General features: G+C 43.5%; 1 protein-coding gene across 1 annotated transcript in view; it reads left to right on the forward strand.

Moving 5' to 3' along the window:
* Kctd14 (potassium channel tetramerization domain containing 14) overlaps positions 1-9,014 on the forward strand; it is a 14,310-nt gene extending 5,296 nt beyond the window's left edge. Inside the window, exon 3 of the mRNA XM_031384894.1 lies at positions 8,850-9,014. Within this exon, the coding sequence (XP_031240754.1) occupies positions 8,850-9,014 (165 nt within the window). The remainder of the gene's footprint in view (positions 1-8,849) is intronic.
* Positions 9,015-20,625: the final 11,611 nt, after the last annotated feature.

Genomic DNA, 20,625 nt, shown 5'->3' on the forward strand with positions numbered 1-20,625 from the left:
GGACCAAGAGTTCTTTGTGGCAGGAGTCTGATATCAGTCACCAGATTAAATAAAGAACTCTTAACTGGCCTTGTGTCTGTGGTGGTCTGTAACTTTCTCCATGAGACTGTGACAATATCTTTAAAATAGTAGCCTTGCTGGGAGGTGTTGGTGTATGTCTTTAATCTTAGCAGTTAGGAGGCAGAGGCAGGCAAATCTCTGAGCCGGAGGCTAACTTGATCTTCAGAGAGAGTTTCAGGAAAGCCAGGGCAACACAGAGAAACCCTGTCTCGAAAAACAAACACAAACACAAATAGACAACTGTTTTGGGAATATTTAAAAAATAAATCCACACCGCAAACTCTCTTTCCTGCCGGTCCATGTTCTAGTGCCGGTACTGTCTATCCTCAACATTAAGTCCCAGCGGGTTCTTGCTATTTTCTCCTAGCTAGCAGCAACATCTCACTCACATGCAACGCTTTACACACCCCCACAATCATTCATCTAATGCCTAGTACCTGGTAAAGCATGACTCTTAAGGCTTAATTATCTAATCAAGTTTATGTAATAATAATATAGCAATTTACAAGATGCCAATACAATAATTTCTGAGCCCAATGATAAAGACAATATTTTATCCCAATTATCCTAACCTTGTAAAAACTTTAACTTGGTTGTTATAACCACAAGAGGTCTGAATCGTCATCTTCCTCTGCCTCCATGATGAAGATCCTCCCCTTCCTGCTCTCTGACCTTTTTCCTCCTCCACTTCTAGCTCGACCTCTCTATTCCTGTCCAGTCACAAGCCTGTCACTGCCCTAATGTGATTGGACAGAGAAAATGCTGCAACAGACAACAAAAAAGCCAGTGGGTGAACTCACCTGCTATGCAAACTCAATGGCTTAAGTTGGATCTCCGGAGTCCAAAGTGAACCAACTTTTAAGAGTTATCCTTACACCATGGCATCCATCCATTCATCTGTGTGGTGCCCCCCCTCTTCTATCTTAAAAGAAACGTGGGACTGAGAAGGTGGCTTAGCAGGTAAGAGCTTTTGCAGAAGACACAAGTTGGTTTCCCAGCACCTTGGTGCTGTGGTTCACAACTTAACTGCTTATAACTTCAACTCCAGGGGATCTAATGCTCTCTTCTGGCCTCCATGGACGACTACATCCTCATGTCTTAGGGTTTCTACTGCTGCCATGAAACACCGTAACCAAAGAGCAATTTGGGAAGGGAAGTTTATTCAGTTTACACTTTCAGATCATAGTCTTCCATAAGGCAGTCAGGACAGGAACTCAAACAAGGCAGGCACCTGAAGGCAGGAGCTGATGCAGAGGCCATGGAGGGGGCTGGTTATTGGTTTGCTTTACAACAGTTTGCACAGCCTGCTTTCTTAAAGAACCAGGACCATCAGCCCAGGGACAGCACCACTCAAAATGGTTTAGGCCCTCTCCTATCGATAAGTAATTAAGAAAATAGCCTACAGCTGGATCTCATGGAGGTCTTCTCAATTAAGGTTCCCTCCTTTTAGAAAACTCAAGTTGACATAGGACCAGCCAGCATACTCTCACACAGTTGTACACAGACAGAGACACATGATTGTTAAGAAGTTAAAAGAACAACAGAAGCTATTCTCTAGGGTGGCAAGATGGCTCAGCAGGGAAAGGTACTTGCTGCCAAGCATTTCAACCTGAGTTTTAATCCCTGGGACCCACACAGGAGAAAAGAAAGAACTGTCACCTATGAGCTGTCCTTTGGTCTACACACACACACACACACACACACATACACAAATAAATGAATAAATAAAAAAAAATATTAAGCCGTTTTCTAGCCAACCACGATGGCATATGCTTGTAATACTGGAACTTGTGAGGTTGAGGCAGGAGGATCACATGCTTTTGGCTACAAATGAGACTCTCTATCAAAACCAGAAACCAGAAACAAAATAGTTGCCTAAGCAACTGGCAGGCAGGTCTGAGCCTGGAGCTGCAGAAGGGCTGGGCCGAGTCACTTCGGAGGTTACATGCCTTTGAAAGAGTTGTCAGCCTTTTGAAGTCTGGCTCCTGAGTGTTCTGCTTACAACCACTTGCTACTGCACCTAGCTCACTTTAACCCCACCTTGCCCCGCCCCAAAAGGAATAGATGTTTTCTGCCGTGTTAGTTTCTTTCCTGTTTCTATGCTACAAGGATAATGACCAATGAAACTTATAGAGGAGGTTTTTGGGGTTTTTTGTTTTTGTTTTGTTTTTGTTTTTGTTTTTTTTTTTTTTTTTTTTTTTTTTTTTTTTTTTTTTTTTTTTGTCTTGGCTTATGGTTCCGGAGGGATAAAAGTTCATCAGAAGGGGCAGGTGGATCTCCGAGTTCAAGGCCAACCTGGTCTCCATGGTTACACAAAGAGAAACCTTGAAAAACCAAGCAACACTTATGCTGGACAGTGATGATGCATGCCTTTAAATCCAGCACTCGGGATCTTGAGAGGTAGAGTTTGAGGCTATCCTGGTCTACAGAGTGAGTTCAAGGACAGCCGGGGCTTCACAGAGAAACCTTGTCTGGAAAAACAAAACAAGAGCCCCTTTAGGGCAGAGTCTGTGGTAGAAGGAGGAACTGCAAGTGAACTGTGAACTTTGCTTTAACCTCCCAGTAGCACACATCCTCCAGGGAGGCCACCCACTGTGGACCAGGTGTTCAAACATCTGAGCACATAGAGGCAATCTCACTCTAACCACCACAACTGGAGTCGAAGCTCAGTGGTGGAGCACTGGTCCAACATGCACGCGGAGGTAATCTCCGGAATTAAAAAGTCTAAAATAGTAAATCTAATGTATAATCTAGTTTGACTATTATCACATAGGTGTGTTTTATGGACTAATTTTTAAAAAGCTTTTGAAATCTAATTGAAGTTTCACATATCAGACTTATTAGGAAACTTAATTCAGTGGTTCTCTCTTCAGCTACATGTCGGAGTTAATCAAGCAGCTTTAAAAAGTATGCCTGGGCCCTATCCCTAGAGATTCTATTTTAATTGTTGTGGCATGCGGTCTGAATAGTGGGTTTTTTAAAAAAAAATCCCCTCTAGAGAATTCTTTTTTTTTTTTTTTTTTTTTTTTTTGGTTTTTCGAGACAGAGTTTCTTTGTGTAGCCCTGGCTGTCCTGGAACTCACTCTGTAGACCAGGCTGGCCTCGAACTCAGAAATCCACCTGCCTCTGCCTCCCAAGTGCTGGGATCAAAGGCGTGCGCCACCACTGCCTGGCTTAGAGAATTCTTTTTTAAAAGTATTTTATTAGATTTATCTATTTTTTGTGTATAAATATTTTGCCTGTATGTGTATTATATGTGCATCATATATGTGCCTGGGTCCTGTCCCTGGAACTGGAATTACAAATGGTTTTGGGCCACTATGGGAGTGCTGGGAACCAAACCCAGGTCCTCTTGAAAAAACAGTTAGAACTTTGTTTTTATTATTTTTTTTGTTTTTTGTTTTGTTTGTTTTGTTTCTTGAGACAGGGTTTCTCTGTATAGCCCTGGCTGTCCTGGAACTCACTCTGTAGACCAGGCTGGCCTCGAACTCAGAAATCCACCTGCCTCTGCCTCCCAAGTGCTGGAATTAAAGGCATGTGCCACCACTGTTTGTCAGAATAAAAAGATTTATTTATTTATTATATGTAAGTATACTATAGCTGTCTTCAGACACACCAGAAGAAGGTGTCAGATCTCATTACAGATGATTGTGAGCCACCATGTGAACTCAGGACCTCTGGAAGAGCAGTCAGTGCTCTTAACCGCTGAGCCATCTCTCCAGCCTCCCCCCTCTTTTTTTCAGTTAGAACTTTTAACCACGAAGCTAGCTCTGTAGTCCTTCCCCAGATGTTTCTAAAATGCATTAAAGTGACAGAAGAACAGACTTTTCATCTACTTCTTAATTTAAAAAGTATTTCTTTATCCACTGCTAGGGATTGCAACCCCAGACTTGCGCCCACTAAGCCTAGCGCCACACCACTGAGCTGCATTTTAGGGTTTTCTGAGATCAGGTGTTGAAGGCTTGTTCTGTAATGGGATTAGGGGTGTGTACTTCTGTTTTGCTTGTTTCTTTGTTTGTTTGTTTTTGATAGAGGGTCTTGTATTGCTCTAGCTGGCCTAGAGCTTGTTGTGTATACCAGGTTTGCTGAAATTTTAATACTTTTTAACACTAGAGATTATCCCATTTCTGCTCCCTGAGAACAATGAACATGTCACTATGCCCAGCCTTAAAAAGCAATTTTTTATTTTAATTTACCTCATGCACTGAGGCCAACAAGGATGTCCCTTCCTCTATCAATGCTCTTTCTAGTTGCTTCTAGAAGTCCTTGAGATTGGTGGCATCACTTTTTCATCTTTACATCCTCACTGTGTTGGATTTCCTGAGCTGTGATATTCCTAGGTGAAGCTATAGTGAATAGACTTTTTTGATGGAGTTTGCATTATAATACCAGATGTAATATTTGTCAACACTGAACAGCATGTCTGGCCATTATACAAGGTTTCAGGTAGCTCCTCAATGTGATTATTCTCTGAGCACAAGAACTGAGGGAGTTCTATATGAAGCAAATAGTGTCTAACTCCTTCCTGGCTTGACAAGTTACAGACAGGGTTGCTATTATGCCTGGTGACCACCATATTCCTGATCTGGCTATATGCCTTTTTTCCTCTGCTCCATGTTAGTACTTTATAGTTGTCCCTTAAACTGACCTTGAGTCTGACAGTGTGAGGTCACTAATGGAACATCAGTAAGTATGAAATAAAGACCTGACAACCACTTGTGCATCCATGGGCTTGCACTCTTGGAGTGCTGCATCTGCTCTAAAAGAAAGCAAGGCTAGCAGGGTGTTGTGTGGCTACAGCCATGTGGGATGCCGAGGCTGGGCTGGAGCCCAGGAAGAGGTGGTAAGCTTAGACAGCTAGTAATATCCATCCCCAAAGAAGGGCAGGACACAGGCAGCAGAGGGAAGATGGAGGAGCACAGTGCTCGTGAGCACCAGGCTGTTCCACCGTGGAGATGATGGGAAGAAGGCCTGAGGAGGGCACCTACAATCAAATTATTAAACTGAATAAGGGACTCCAGGATTGTCTATCTGAGACCAGCTCATGCTGCAGATTCTTAATAAATAATATTTTATACCTCTGTCTTGAGTGCAGTTTCTTTCTTTTAGATTCATTTATTTTATGTATATGAGTGTTTTATCTGTGTGTGTGTATAGCAGTCACATGTATGCCTGGTACTAGAGGTCAGAAGAAAGTATCAGATCCTCACAAGTTACAGACGGCTTGTGAGCCAGTATGAGCGTGCTGGGAACTGAACTCGGGTCCTCTGAAAGAGTGGTCAGTGTTCCTCACTGCAGCCATCTCTCTAGCCGCCAGAGTGCTTTCTTATTAAGTAATAGATAATTATTATACTTTTAAAAGGGGATTTTTTTCCAGAAGCTCCATCCAATAACATCTATTTAAAAGTTTGTTCTCTAGAATGTCAACATATTGCCATATACACAGAGTATGCAAGACAAAATTTACAATTATCTCTTATGTATACACAATACCATCTTCAACACAACTCCATTTTTTGTTTGGTTTTTGGGTTGGCTTGCTATTGGTGGTGGTTGTTCAGGTAGTTGGCTGGTTGGTTTGTTTTGAGACAGAGTCCCACTCTGTAGCTCAGGCTGGCCTGGAACAACCCAGGGTAGCTTAACCCAGGTGTACTGGCTGGTTTTGTGTGCCAACTTGACATAGGTTGGAGTTATCACAGAGAAGGGAGCTTCAGTTGGGGAAGTGCCTCCATGAGACCCAGCTGTGGGGCATTTTCTCAATTAGTGGTCAAGGGGGTAGGGCCCCTTGTGGGTGGTGCCATCCCTGGGCTGGAAGTCTTGGGTTCTATAAGAGAGCAGGCTGAGCAAGCCAGGGGAAGCAAGCCAGTAAGGAACATCCCTCCATGGCCTCTGTGTCAGTTCCTGCTTCCTGACCTGCTTGAGTTCCAGTCCTGACTTCTCTGGTGATCAACAACAATGTGGAAGTAAGCTAAATAAACTTTTCCTCCCCAACTTGCTCCTTGGTCATGATGTTTGTGCAGGAATAGAAACCCTGACTAAGACACCAGGGTAGCTTCAAATTCACAGTAATCCTCCTGCCTCAGCCCTTCAAGTTCTGGAATTACAGGTTTGAGCCACCATGTCTGGCTTTACAATTATACTCTTAAAAAGAAAAAAAAAAAAAAAAAAAAAAAAAACAAAACAACAACAACAACAACAACAAAAAACCCGAAAGAAATGACTGTGGTTATGCAATCTGCATATTTATTAAATCTCTGCCATATTTATTAAAAAGTTCTAATCAGCTGTTTTTACTAATTTCACATTTGCATGTTAACGTGTATATGTGAAGGTCAGAGGACAACTTGCAGGATTCTGCTTCCTCCTTTTACCATGTGGGTTCCAGGAATTGACTTTGGGTCATGAGGCATGGCTGGAAACCTGTTTCTGTCATAGTACCTTACCTTTAAGAAAATATTCTTATTTTCAGGCATACATCATATGCCTGTTATTCCAGCATTGAAGAAGCATCCAGGCAGAGGAATCGTGAATTTGAGGCCAGTTGCTGCTTTGCAATGAGTTCTAAGCCATTTATTTTGATCTTTAAAAAAAAAAAAAAAAAAAAAAAAAAAAAAAAAAATCAACTTGAAGAAAATTTGTGAAGATCAGAAACCAAGAGTAACAAAATAGAGGAACTTGGAGGAAACAATTCAAGGAGCAGAATGTCAAAGTAACTATAGTAAATATTTCCAGGCACTGTGTGTGTGTGTGTGTGTGTGTGTGTGTGTGTGTGTTCGCGCGCGCGCGCGCGCGTGTTTATGTTTATGTGTAGTATATACATGTGGTGCTGCAGGCAGCATACCTGTACGTGCTCATATGGAGTCCAGAGGAAGATATCAGGTGGTTCCCTGTATTTGCTGCTTTTCTCTTGCTCTGATAAAACATCATGACAAGGCTACCTCTGAAAGAGTTTAGTTTGGCTTTTGGTTCCAGAATGGCGGCAGGCAGCAGGCAGCAGGGGCAGCAGGCATGAGAGCTCACATCTTGAACCATAAGCACAAAGCAAAGAAAAGTGAACTGGAAATGACAGAAGGATTTTAACTGTCAGCTCCTCTCCCGAGTGATGCACTTCCTCCCTCAAAGCTGCGCCACCTACATTTCCTCACCAGCACCGCCAACAGAGATCAAGTGTTCAAGTGTCTCTCATCCAAACCACATACTCCTATCAACCTCGGCTTTCTTGCGTTGAGACGGGGGTCTCTCATTGAACTGGAAACTTCCTGTTTGAGCTAGGCTGGCTCTTGAGTGAGCTCCCATGGATCTCTGGCCCCCAGAGCTGCGGTTACAGGTACACACAGCTATGTCCAGTTTCTTTATGTTGGTGCTGAGCCTTGGATTTGGTTCCTCATTTGTGCATAGCAAGTGCTTTTAGCCACTTTCACCATCTCCAGCCTCTGACTTCCCTTTCACTTAGATGGCAAGAACTAGGTTTATCGCTCTGCTTGAAACAATGAAAAAATTAGACAAAATATATGAAACAATGTAGAACAGAGAAAGATAGCAAAGATTTGCCCTTGCAATTACACAGCTATCAAAAAAAAAAAAATACTGAACGGGTTGCTCTTTCCTGTACCTCTTTTTTTTTTTTTTGAGAAAAAGGCAGGAGGACTTTTTCACAGGAAACCTCACAAAAAGTAAATAAGAAACACTTTAAAAACACACTAAATGGATTAAAAGCAGATGAGACTCTTCAACCCCTTTCTCCCAAAACAGTGGACTTGAAGTCATAGCAAGAGAAGATATCCAAAATGAAGCCCAGGGAGGAAAAATTGAAACCTAAAATCCAGGCCGAGAGAGATGGCTCAGCAGTTAGGAGCACTTTCTGCTCTTCCAGAGAACCCAAGTTCAGTTCCCAGCACCCACATTGGGTGGCTCACTACCTTCTGTAAATTCAGCTCCAGGGAATCTGACACCCTCTTCTGGCTTCCATGGGCTCTGAATGTGTGCAGTACATACTCATACAAAATAAAATATTAAAAAGCAAGCAAACAAATAAACAACCAACAACAAAACCCAAAGCGTCATTGAAGTGTGGAAGGAATTCAATTAGCACATACCCCGATATTTGGAGTTTTTGTTGAAGTGAGGTTCTGCCGACTCAGTGGTCGGCTTACTGTCGGTGGTAAGGGGAAGGGGTCATGGTGAAAACTGTCAGTGGCTCACAAGAGTCACAGTCAGAATGGACATTAGGGTTAAAACAGCAAGGGCAGAATTCCTGAGAGCTGCTGGCTGTGTGACAGACAGCTAAGCAGACAGCACAAGAGACAGACATTAAGGCTCTGAGAGGCAAAGACAGTGTTGGCGGGTCGGCTGTCCAGCTTTCTTGAGACACTCCCATATCCTCCAATCTGGGGAAGCATGCTAAGCACTCCCAATCTTTTACATAGTTTTGCTTCTACTGCAGCTAATTCTAACAGATAGTCATAAAAGACACGTGGTGCTGGAGAGACGACTTCACAAGTCAAGAGCTCATGCTGTTCTTTCAGAGGACCTTGGTTCAGTTTCCAGGTTAGGTGCCTCACAAATGCCCTAACACATATGGCATACACTCACATAGACATAAACTCAAGTAAAAATAAAATAAATCTTTAAAAAAAATACACAGAGAAAAGTAAGATCTTCTCTCTTCTCATTCCGGGTTCTTTCCCGCCCCCCGCAATGTTAATTCCTCGACTTTATCCCAGAATAGACTAGTCTGTCGTCTGCCTGCTTCCCTCACTTGCCGCTGTGTTCCTTTTCCTTTTCCACAGTGGAGTGGCACCTCATGCGTGTACTGCCCTGCTGCCAAGAGGTGGCACACCGTGATTGCGATCAATCGCGTTCCCCAGACGTCAGCGCCAGCCGGGGACCGAAGAAAGCTCATTCCGGGTTCTTATGTGTGTGATGAATGCAAGGTTACAGCCTGGGAATGTTGAAACTAGAGGAGACAGGTGTGGTGGTCTGGATACACTTGGCCCATGTGAAGTATTAGGCACTATTAGGAAGTATGGCCTTGTAGGAGTTGGTTTAGCCTTGTTGGAGGAAGTGCATCACTTTGGGGGCCAGCCTTGAGCTCCTATGTTCGAGCTCCACTCAGTCTGGAAGAGAATCTCCTAGCTGACTGGTATAAGACAATCTCTTCCTAGTTGCCTTCATATCAAGGTGTAGAACTCTTGGCTTCTCCAGCACCATGTCTGCCTGTCTGTCACCAGGCTTCATGCCATGATGATAATGGATTAAACCTCTAAACCTGTAAGCCAGATCCAGCTTAATGCTTTCTTTATACGATTTGCTTTGGGGGCTGGGGAAATGGCTCAGTGGTTAAGAGCATTGACTGCTTTTCCAAAGGTCTTGAGTTCAAATCCCAGCAACCACATGGTGGCTCACAGTCATCCGTAGTGAGATCTGACACCCTCTTCTAGAGTGTCTGAAGACAGCTACAGTGTACTCACATATAATACATTAACAAAAATAAAAAGATTTGCTTTGGTCATGATGTCTCTTCATAGCAATAAAACCCAAACTAAGAAAGCAAGGTACAGATTCTCCCTAAAAATCCTCTTTGGGACAAAGTTGTATTGATATCTTCATTTTGAAGTTCTATGCCATGTTGTATCAAATTATTTAAATCCAAGCCCAGGGCTTCTACCCCATCTTTGATCATTTATGGTCATGGATGAAAGACACACTCATAGTCTTTATATTTACAATAAGCCTTAACCAGTACAATATTTGTATAGGTATCTCTATGTTTGAATCTACTTTTCTTTTTTTTCTTTTTTTTTTTTTAAGATTTATTTATTTATTTTATGTGTATGAGTACACTGTAGCTGTACAGATGGCCATGAGTCATTGTGTATGTGGCTGCTGGGAATTGAACTCAGGACCTCTTCTGGCCCCGCTCGCTCTGGCCTCAGCGTAATACACTGTATCTGTCTTCAGATGCACCAGAAGAGGGTATCAGATCTCATTACGGGTGGTTGTGAGCCACCATGTGGTTGCTGGGATCCGAACTCAGGACCTTTGGAAGAGCAGTCAGTGCTCTTACCCATCTAGCCAGCCCTTGAATCTACTTTCCTATCGATGACCCCAAGTTATTACTTACTGTGTTTCATCTGGGCTGCTCCTAGCTCCAATTGGGCAGCCCTCAGGGCCGTGTTCTCTTGACTCTTAACCCATGGCGGCTTCCTTGTTCCTCCTGTAAGTTCTTTTTTGTCATCCTTCTTTCCCGCAAGCCCTCTAAACCTAAACTCCACCTATATCTCTTCTGCCCAGTTATTAGCTGTTGGCATCTTTATTTACCAATTAGAAATAACCTGGGGACAAAATCACCCCATGTCTTACATACATACTCTCATCTCTGGGACAACCAATCTTAGGGGCCCCAAATTAACATTAAAATACAAACAACATTAAGCCAACCCACTACAATGCCATAGAACTGCAAAGGGAGGATCAACAAAGTTGTTCAGTGGGTACAAACACTTACTGCCAAACCTGATGAGCTGAGTTCAGTTTCCAAGTCCCATATGGAGAGAACGGCAAATTGTCCTCTGACCTCACACAAATTCTGTGAAATACACACACACACACACACACACACACACACACACACAGAGAGAGAGAGAGAGAGAGAGAGAGAGAGAGAGAGAGAGAGAGAGAGAGAGAAACTATGAAAGAATACAATTGCTTGGTTTTAAGCTACCAAACTTGAGGCAATTCACTATGGCAGCATCAGTAAAATGGTACAGAAGACTAAATTATGCTATGCCTATATAAGGCAATGTTGTACAACAGAATTATCCTTATAGATGGATTTCAAATAATTGGAGAAATAAATGTTCATTTAATTCAAAACACTACCTTTTTCTTTCATCTTAACAGAAAAAGAAAAACAGTGGCCGGGCGGTGGTGGTGCATGCCTTTAATCCCAGCACTTGGGAGGCAGAGGCAGGCAGATTTCTGAGTTCGAGGCCAGCCTCAAGTCTACAGAATGAGTTCCAGGACAGCCAGGGCTACACAGAGAAATCCTGTCTCAGGAAAAAAAGAAAAGAAAAAAGAAAAACAGTAAAATATTAACAATGTTCAAGATATCTAGGCATTGATGGTATATGCCTTAATTCCTAGCATTCAAGAGGCAGAGGCAGAGGCAGAGGCAGAGGCAGAGGCAGAGGCAGAGGCAGAGGCAGAGGCAGAGGCAGAGGCAGAGGCAGAGGCAGAGGCAGAGGCAGAGGCAGAGGCAGAGGCAGAGGCAGGTGGATCATTGTGAGTTCAAGGCCAGCCTGGGCTACAAAGTGAGTTCCAGGACAGCCAGAGCTGTTATACAGAGAAAGCTTGTCTTTAAAAACTTAACCTGATCAGGAGAGGTGCCTAAGAGCACTGGCTGTTCTTCCAGAGGTCCTGAGTTCAATTCCCATCAACCACATGGTGGCTCACAACCACCTGTAATGGGATCTGATGCCCTCTACTGTTGTGTCTGAAGACAGCTACAGTGTCCTCATATACATAAAATAAATAAATACATCTAAAACTGTAACAAAATAAAACTACTTATCCCCCCAAAACACAACAAACAAACAACAAAAACAACAAAACCAAGTGTTCAAGGTAGCATGTTTCGTTTATGTGTAAGGCTTTGCCGATCAGTTTGGACTAACTTAAGTGTGGTAAGGATGGAAGATGAAAACTTAAGACAATGCTAAACATAGCTGTGAAAATCCAAAGGAAAAAATGCAAAGAGGCTAGACCTCTGCAGTCTGCCCTCCTGGAGACATGCTACTTCAATGCATTTGGCCAAGTTTTCAGATATACATTGCTACCCTGGGGTACCCACCCTTTTCAGTCTCCATCCTTCCCTATCTCCCCGCACTACCTCACCCCTCTCTTTTCCACTGTGAATACTGGTCCTAAGACACAGCAGACCCAGTCCTGTCACTGGTTGGCAGCATCAGCTACTTTTCTCATCACTGTAACCAGATACTGGGCAAGAAGCAATTTAAGGGAAGACTGGTTGTTTTAGCTGGTTTGCAGAGTGGAGAGATGTAATCCACCATGGCAGTGAGTAAAAATATTGCTTCTTGTCCATGTCCACCAGAGGGCATCCATTCTACAAGGGGTTCTAAAAACTTAAATGGATACAATGGTCCAGCCTATGGGTGTCAGTCATTTTGGTCAGCTCTTTTCATACCTACTTAAGAGAGTCAAGAACGAGCAAACTGGCCCAGAAGCTAGTCATGGGTTCTGCAGTATGGACTTCTTCCCATCAAAGCTAATCTCGGCACTGATGTATGCCTAACCTGTCCACAGCGAAGACCAAGGTTTAACTCCTCAGGGAGGGCATCATTTTGCACAGGACTCTTTTTCAGAAACAAGGTTTCATGTCCTTTAGGCTAGCATCTATGTAGGTGATGATGACCTTGAACTCCTTAGTCTCCTGCCTCCACTTCCCAAATGCTGGTATTATAGGCATGTGCTACAACACCTGGTTCCTTTGGGGATTGAACCCATTGCTTCATACATCTCACATACACACACACACTATACCAACAGAGATACCTCTCCATCCCACAAGCACTCTCTGGCAGCAGATTTATTTTACTGCAAAATAGTTAGCTCTGCTAACTTTAACAAACTGTTGGGAGACATTCTGGCAATTCTGAGCAAATGGCACGACAGCTTTGTTTGAGGATGTTTACAAATCTGCTGAGAGGCTAAGAACAGATTTACTTTACATAATGGAGTAATAAAACTAGTATATCCCTCCATTCTTGGAGTTATTTCAGTGATATATGACTGTCTCCCATGGATTGGAAGGCTGATTTGTTTCTGGGCCAGTATAACAAAAATCTCTCTCCAAAGGGCATGTGCATATTAATGCTTAAGTCAAATCTATTACATCATTACTTCTGCCACATTCTGCTGGTAATTTTTAATGCAAAGGCAGGGGAGATGGAGTCTGCCTTTTAAAAAAAAAAATAATGACAGGGTATTACTATGTAGTTCTGAGTGGCCTGAAACCCCCTAAATAAACCAGACTGGCCTTGAACTAGCACAGAGATCTGTTTTCCTCTGCCTCCTGAGTGTGGGGATTAAAGTGCACCACCACTGCCCAGGACTTTTATATCTTTTAGACAAAGAACAATACATTTGTGAAGAATGACAAGAGAATTGAAGATGTGGACTAGGGAGGTAAGCTCCCTCAGAGATATGTGGGGCAGAAGTGGAAGAGAGTTTACTCAGGTTCACTGCAGATCCAACTGCCAGTCTCCGGTGATTAAACCTGGCTTAGGGCCTTCATATATAAATGGCATTCCTCCTATATATTCACTAGTATGGCTTTTTACAAAGGTTGTGTGTGTGTGTGTGTGTGTTTATATTTGTGTGCGTGTGAAGGTCAGTATGTGGTGTCTGCATCATTCTTGTTTTTGAGATAGGAACTACCACTAGACTCGGAGTTTATAATTCGGCAAGGCTGACCGTCCAATAAGCTCTAGGGATCTGTTTGTCCTTGGCTCCCTAGTGCTGCAGAGGATGCTGATCCACACTACTCCGCTGGTTTTTATATGGGTGCTGAGGTTCCATTGTGCAGCAGGTACATTACTGATTGAGCCATCTTCTAAGTCTGTAAGTGTGTTTGTGTGTGTGTGTGTGTGTGTGTGTGTGTAAGCCAGAGACAACCAGGGGTGTCCTTCTTTCTAATGACTCAGTGGGTAAGAAGCACCAGGGACTGAAGTCAGACCCAGTACCCAGCAGCACTGGCTGTGGCAAAGCACAGCTGTAAACACCACCACTAGGATTCAGTGTTAGTCCAGCTAAAACAGCAACAGGTTCAGGGGTTAGTGAGAGATTCTGTCTCAAGAAGTAAGGTGGAAATATTTGAGGAAGACATCCAACATTGACACCTACCTCTGGACACACCACATGTACACAAAAGGATCTCACCTATTTAGTGTCCTCCACCAATTTGAGAAGCTAAAACCTTTGCAATCTTTTGCTTAGGTGCTGCTTTAAGAATACAGAATGCAGGCTGGGCGGTGGTGGCGCACGCCTTTAATCCCAGCACTTGGGAGGCAGAGGTAGGTGGATTTCTGAGTTCAAAGCCAGCCTAGTCTACAGAGTGAGTTCCAGGACAGCCAGGGCTACACAGAGAAACTCTGTCTCGAAAAAAAAAAAACAATACAGAAAGCTTCATGAATTTGCACGTAATCATCTTTGCAGAGGCCATGTTAATCTCAGTATCATTCTAATTTTATCATGTGCTGTTGAAGCACGTGCTTTATTTATTTATTCATATACTCATTTATTTTGAAACATACACATATTGTTTCCTATTTGTAGGATTGTAAGCATTACAGCTCAGAAAGGAAAGGTATTCTGGCAATCAGGAGCTAAGGCATACAATAAAGTCATACCACACAATAAACCTCATACAAGAGATTAATTGGAAAGGAAAGTAGGAGAGTGGCTACTTCTGTTTGAGAGAGAAGCAGCAGAGAACTGGGCAGAACACAAGATTTATATAGGGTTTCTTGGAGGGTGGAGCTTTCCCAGGTGCCCTGGGATTGGAGTGATTATATGGCCTGATCTTGGGACAAGCTCCAGGATTGGTGGGATTTTTTTTTCCTGTAGGGCAGGGTCTGGCCACTATCCCACCATGGGGTTAGAAAAGGGCCATTAGGGCATATAGGGAAGTCTGGGAGTGGGGCCTAGCCTCTGGTGTGTGTGTGTGTGTGTGTGTGTGTGTGTGTGGGTGTGTGTGTGTGTGTGTGTGTGTCTCGGGGCGGGAGGGATGCTGGATATGTGTATGCCTTGAGGTTTTACAAAGTTTACAAAGTGAGGATTTGATCCCAGCCCAGAAAGCCTTCCCAGTGGCTTGAACTGGCATGAAGAGCCAGCATTCCCCCGCTTTTGTTTTTGTTGTTAAACAGTCATGGGTCACAATATTATTAGACTACTTCCTGCTGGATGAGTATGTCGAAGTCCTTGGGGCAAGCCTGATCTTCACCATCAGGGTATAGTTGGGTGTTGCAGGCCTCTGGCTCAGTAGCGAAGGGCCAGTAATCATGTAATAGCTTCTGATTAAGAATGTGGTTAGAGGGCTGGAGAGATAGCTCAGTGGTTAAGAGCACTGACTGCTCTTCTGAAGGTCCTGAGTTCAATTCCCAGCAGCCACATGGTAGCTCACAACCATCTGTAATGGGATCTGACACCCTCTTCTGGTGTGTCTGAAGTCACACCAGTGTACCAGAGTACAGTGTACTCATAAATAAAATAAATCTTCAAAAAAAATCTGATTAGAAATCCTTTGGATCCATTGTTGAAGAAATCTAGATAAGTTTATAAATCAGAGCATGACTAGTAGGATTAAGAAAAGGAGGAGCTGGGCAGCGGTGGCACACACCTTTAATCCCAGCACTTGGGAGGCAGAGGCAGGTGGATTTCTGAGTTTGAGGCCAGCCTGGTCTACAGAGTGAGTTACAGGACAGCCAAGGCTATACAGAGAAACCCTGTCTTGAAAAAAAAAAAGGAGAACAGGGTTTACGAAAATTAGTACCCAGTTCTACACTGGCCAAAGGTATCAATATGTTTATTCCATTTTTTGGAGGTTTGTCTTGAGCTATTGGAACTTGTCTTTTACTATACCCAATGGGTTAACACAGAAGCAACATTCTTCCCTGAGGGAGAGAGGAAGATCATCTCTCTGCTGTAAATCAAGTTAATCCTTGTGGATTTTGTAGCACTATAGCAGCCAGTGAGTTTCTTTGGCCCTAGAGGTAAGAATGGTCTGAGCCACCCACTGGAGATTATAGATGAACTGAGAGGAAAATGGATGTTAAATATCTATGGAAGTAGTCAGTCCTGCTTCCCCTGGGGCTAATAACCAGGACTACAAGAAAAGATATGACCTAAAGCACTCATTTGCCATGTCGTGCTGCTATGAACCCTGTGACAAGAATCAGCAAGGGCTCTTCACAGGGAATCACCTATAGTTTTGGAAAAAGAAACACCAGAGCTCAATTTCTAGACCATCCAGTGGGTAGGCAGTGATAGACTTGCGTTATGAATGTTTGGGTATAAGGCCTGGGTAGTAATAAGGGTTAAAGTATATTATTGTAGTATGCAGAATCCAGTGTGCCCACAAATCATGCTCCTGAGGAGTTAAAGCAGTCTATGATTACACACACACACACACACACACACACACACACACACACGCACGCACGCACACACACACACACACACACACACACTCACATACACACACACACACACACACACACACACAGAGAGAGAGAGAGAGAGAGAGAGAGAGAGAGAGAGAGAGAGATGAGTAGTGAAGTGAGTCTAATAAGACAATGGCCAAGGCCACAGATGATGGTTGTGAGCTTGACTCAGGAGGGACACACAACCGACATTCTCCAAAGCAGTTAGGTATTCAATAGCTGATATGCACAGGTTAAGGTCTGAAACAAGAGATGGTATGACAGGGAGCTGGGATCAGTATCATGTGCAGGGGCAATGCCAGGGATGTTAGGACCTGTGAGGAACTTTGGACCACTTCTCCTGTGTTGTGTCTCTCAGACTTGGGTTTGAGAGAGTGGGTGTATACTTTCTGTATTTTGATCCCATCTGATAGGAGGCTGTGATGAATGCCTCCCATTGGTAACAATTACCAGTAATTTCTGTCTCCCATGTGGGGTGGCATGGGTCGTTAATTAGAATATAAAAGGGTTGTTTTTTTTTTTTTTTGATCATTTGTTCAGTGACAGAAGTTGGCATCATTGAAAATTGAGCATGCCAATTTTGGCCATTTAAATTGTGATAAGAGAGTGAGACTTTAATAAAGTCTGAGTCCATGAAGGAAGAGAGAAAGGGTAGCAAAACAAATTGCTGAAGGTTTTCTATAAGCTCCAAATGGGAGCTGAGAGACATAGAAGCCCAGGACGCTGTGGAGAAGCTATGAGACTTCCAAGATGGGAGAGACAAGGTCACAGAGGCCCAGAAATGCTTAAGGAAGCTATGGGACTTAGCAGGCAGCTCCTGAGGGGAGGGTTCCAACAGAGAGAGAGGAGCAAGTAAGTGTCTTTTTTTTTTATTAGATATTTTCTTTTATTACATCTCAAATGCTCCCCCCTTTCCTGGTTTCCCCTCTGAAAAACTCCCTATTCCCTCCCCTGTCCCCCTGCTCACCAACCCACCCTCCCCCACTTCCTGACCCTGACATTCCCTATACTGGGCATAGAGCCTTCACAGGGCCAAAGGTCTCTCTTCCCATTGATGACCCACTAGGCCATCCTCTGCTACATATGCAGCTGGAGAATGAGTGCATGAATCTTTTTGTTTGTTTGTTTTTTCAAGACAGGGTTTCTCTGTGTATTCCTTGCTGTCCTGGAACTCACTCTATAGACCAGGCTGGCCTTGAACTCAGAAATCTGCCTCCCTCTGCCTCCCAAGTGCTAGGATTAAAGGCGTGTGCCACCACTGCCTGGCAAGTGACTTAATAACTAGAGAGCTGCCCAGACTGTGGGGCTCTGGAGAATGCAGCAGACTCCAGGAGCCATAGAAAGGCTCCTTACAAAATAGGCAAGAAGAGACAGATGAGCAGAACGGGTGGCCGGAAGAAGGTAGACTCTAGAATTTGGAACCAAATATGATAGGAGGAAGACAGCAGCAACAAATGACCTGAGCAGACTTTAAGAGAGTCTAATGAGTAACAAGTCAGTTTGAAATGTTGAAAGGTTAAGTGTTGAATCCTCTACCATTGGTACCTGAAGAGTGAGAACTCTGGAAGGATGTAGTGCTTGGGGACCCTTGCCTTGTATGTTAGAGATGGTATAGGAGGTGAAAAGAGAAGACTGTAGTGGGTGACCTGAACGTTAATGTGGTGGTTTGAATAGGCTTATGTGTTTGAATGCTTGGCTCATAGGGATTAGCACTATTGGGGGAGTGGCCTCATCGTAGTAGGTGTGGTCTTGCCGAAGGAGGTATGTCAGTGTGGAGGCAGGCTTTGAGATTTTATATATGCTCAAGTTATACCCAGTGCTCTACACAGTCTCCTTCTGCTGACTGCATATCAAGATGTAAAGCTCTCAGCTCCTCCAGCATCATGTCTGCCTGCACACTGCCATGCTTCCCATGATGGTGATAACGGACTAAACCTCTGAAACTGTAAGACTGTCCCACTTAAATGTTTTCTTTTATAAGAGTTGGCTTTATCATTGTGTCTCTTCACAGCAATGGAAACCCGAACTAAGACAGTTAACCTTTTTGATTTGCAAATATAAAGTTCACTGTATAGACAAGGAACCCATCCTTGGGTAGTATAGTCTTAAGTTTTTGATAAGTATGCAATGGGAACAAAAGAAGGTCCCAGATAGTAAGCCAGGACTCCAAGGGCTTAGCCCTCCATTTTATACATGGAGAGAGAAGGGGTGAGCTAATTCTGGACGGTGGAGGAGAGCCTGTTGAAGCTTATAAAGTAGCTTTATAATGGGCACAAGAAAGGGTTAGTGTGAGGGGCCACGGGCCATCTCATACAGGGGAAGGGCAAGAAGAGAGAAAGGAAAAAAACCCAAGCTGGCCACCCCTAGGAAGGACAGAACTTTGTCCTTTGTGATGGGGACTGTGAGTGACTATATTAAATGTTTTTTAAATCTAGGGTAATAGCCTTATGAGTTGGAGTGACAGCTAATGTCAGATAAGTAGTCTAAGGAGTGGATAGCTGGACCATAGAGGGTGAGACTTTATATCCCCAGCTGGACAGAAAGTTTAGTAAGGTAGAGTTGTCAAACTTGCTAATTTTCAGGGATGAACTATAAAGGAGAAGATTGACTATGAGTCATATAAGATTGAATTTAGGAAAAGACAACAAAATAAGTCAGAGCCTGGCCAAATAAGATGTGGGATGTTCCAGGATCCCTGAGACAGGATGGTCCAAGTGAGTTCCACCTGGGTGCAAATGTGAGTGTCTAGGTCAGTCCAAGTAAAGGACCCAAGTTTATGACTATGGGTCCAGAGGAACAGAAAAAAAGAGTATCCTTGAGGTTTAGGACAAAGAAATGAGAGGTCTCTGAGGGGAAGGTGGGGAGCAGAGAATAGGGTTGAAGGGGAACCACTGCTGAGCTGACAAGTCAGAGATCCTGAACCAAGTGGGAGGGCCCATTGGGATTTTTCTTAACCATTGAGCATGAGGGTATTAAGTAAGAATAAATTGGGCACAGAAGATTCTTTTTTGAGAGGTCAGACATAAGAGGCTTAAGTCCCCTGAGGCTGTGGGGAAGGTGAGTACTGAGCCTGGGTGATATAGTTGGTAGGATTTGGAAAGCCTGGTCAAGCTGTCCCCATACACTTACAATAGGGGAACAAAAAAGGTATAGGTCCCTAAAATTTCATCAGGACTAAGATGGCTCCAGTGTCCAGAAGGAAGGATATGGCATATAAGATAATGACTAGCACAGGCTTGCCTTAAACTTGCTATAAAGCTTAGGCTAGCCCATAAGAGATCTTTCTATTTCAGTCTCTCTGGGGATAGGAGTACAGGTACAAACCTATCAGCCAGTGATTTTACAGTTACTACCAACTTGGATTAGATAGAACATTCAGATATTGGAATGATAAAAACAGCTAATATTTACTCAGTGTACTGTTTGCTAATTATGTTCTGTGACACGTTGTATGCTCTGTCGTCTCTAAAGCCTGAGATTCCTTCTCTTTCTCTGGAAAATGTACTTTTTAAAAGTTAGATGAAAAAAAATCCTCCTGAGGAAACTTGGTCCTTTTGAACCACATTTCTTTATCCAGCACTTTGGTTGCTCTGTAACAATCCATTTAGGTATCTGTCTTTGAAAGCCCCTTGAGGTGCATGAGGGGCCAGGCTTGCCCCCACCTCCAGGGACAGCCAACCACCAGGCTCCACCCACAGAACACCTAACAGCCAGCCCCAACCCCAACTCTAGAGTTAAAAAAATAAAATAAGCCGGTTGTGGTGGCGCATGCCAGTAGAATTTGCTGAAGGAGGCAGAGGCAGGAGGATCACGAGTTCGAGGCCAGCCTGGTCTACAGAGTGAGTTCCAGGACAGCCAGGACTACATAGATAAACTCTGTCTCAAAAAACCAAACATAAATAAATAAATAAATAAAATAAAAATTAAAAAAAAGGAAAAAGCTCTAGTCTTGAAATCCCACCAATCAGCACCCTGGAAAGCTCCCCCCTTCCACTCCCCCCAATCCTATATAAACCCTGTCTCTCCTCAGTCCTTTGCTGTTTTTTGTTTGTTTGCTTGTTTGTTTGTTTTTGTCAAGCATTGGCAGTCAACTTTCTGGGATTTTCCCCTGCCAACAAATCTTGTGTGAGGTTTGTTGTGCAACGTGACTTTGTGGTATTCCTTGGCTCCCAACTGCCAGGACACCTCCCACCTTAGCTATTACAGAGTCTTCCCACAATGACTATAGGATAAAGATAATCTTTTATGTGTTTTGGGTCCTCTGTACCTACCAGCTTTTTTCCTCCTCTAAATGCCCCATGGTAACTTTTCTTTTCTTTCTTTC

This window comes from Mastomys coucha, unplaced genomic scaffold, assembly GCF_008632895.1.
Source record: "Mastomys coucha isolate ucsf_1 unplaced genomic scaffold, UCSF_Mcou_1 pScaffold21, whole genome shotgun sequence".
NCBI lineage: Eukaryota > Metazoa > Chordata > Mammalia > Rodentia > Muridae > Mastomys > Mastomys coucha.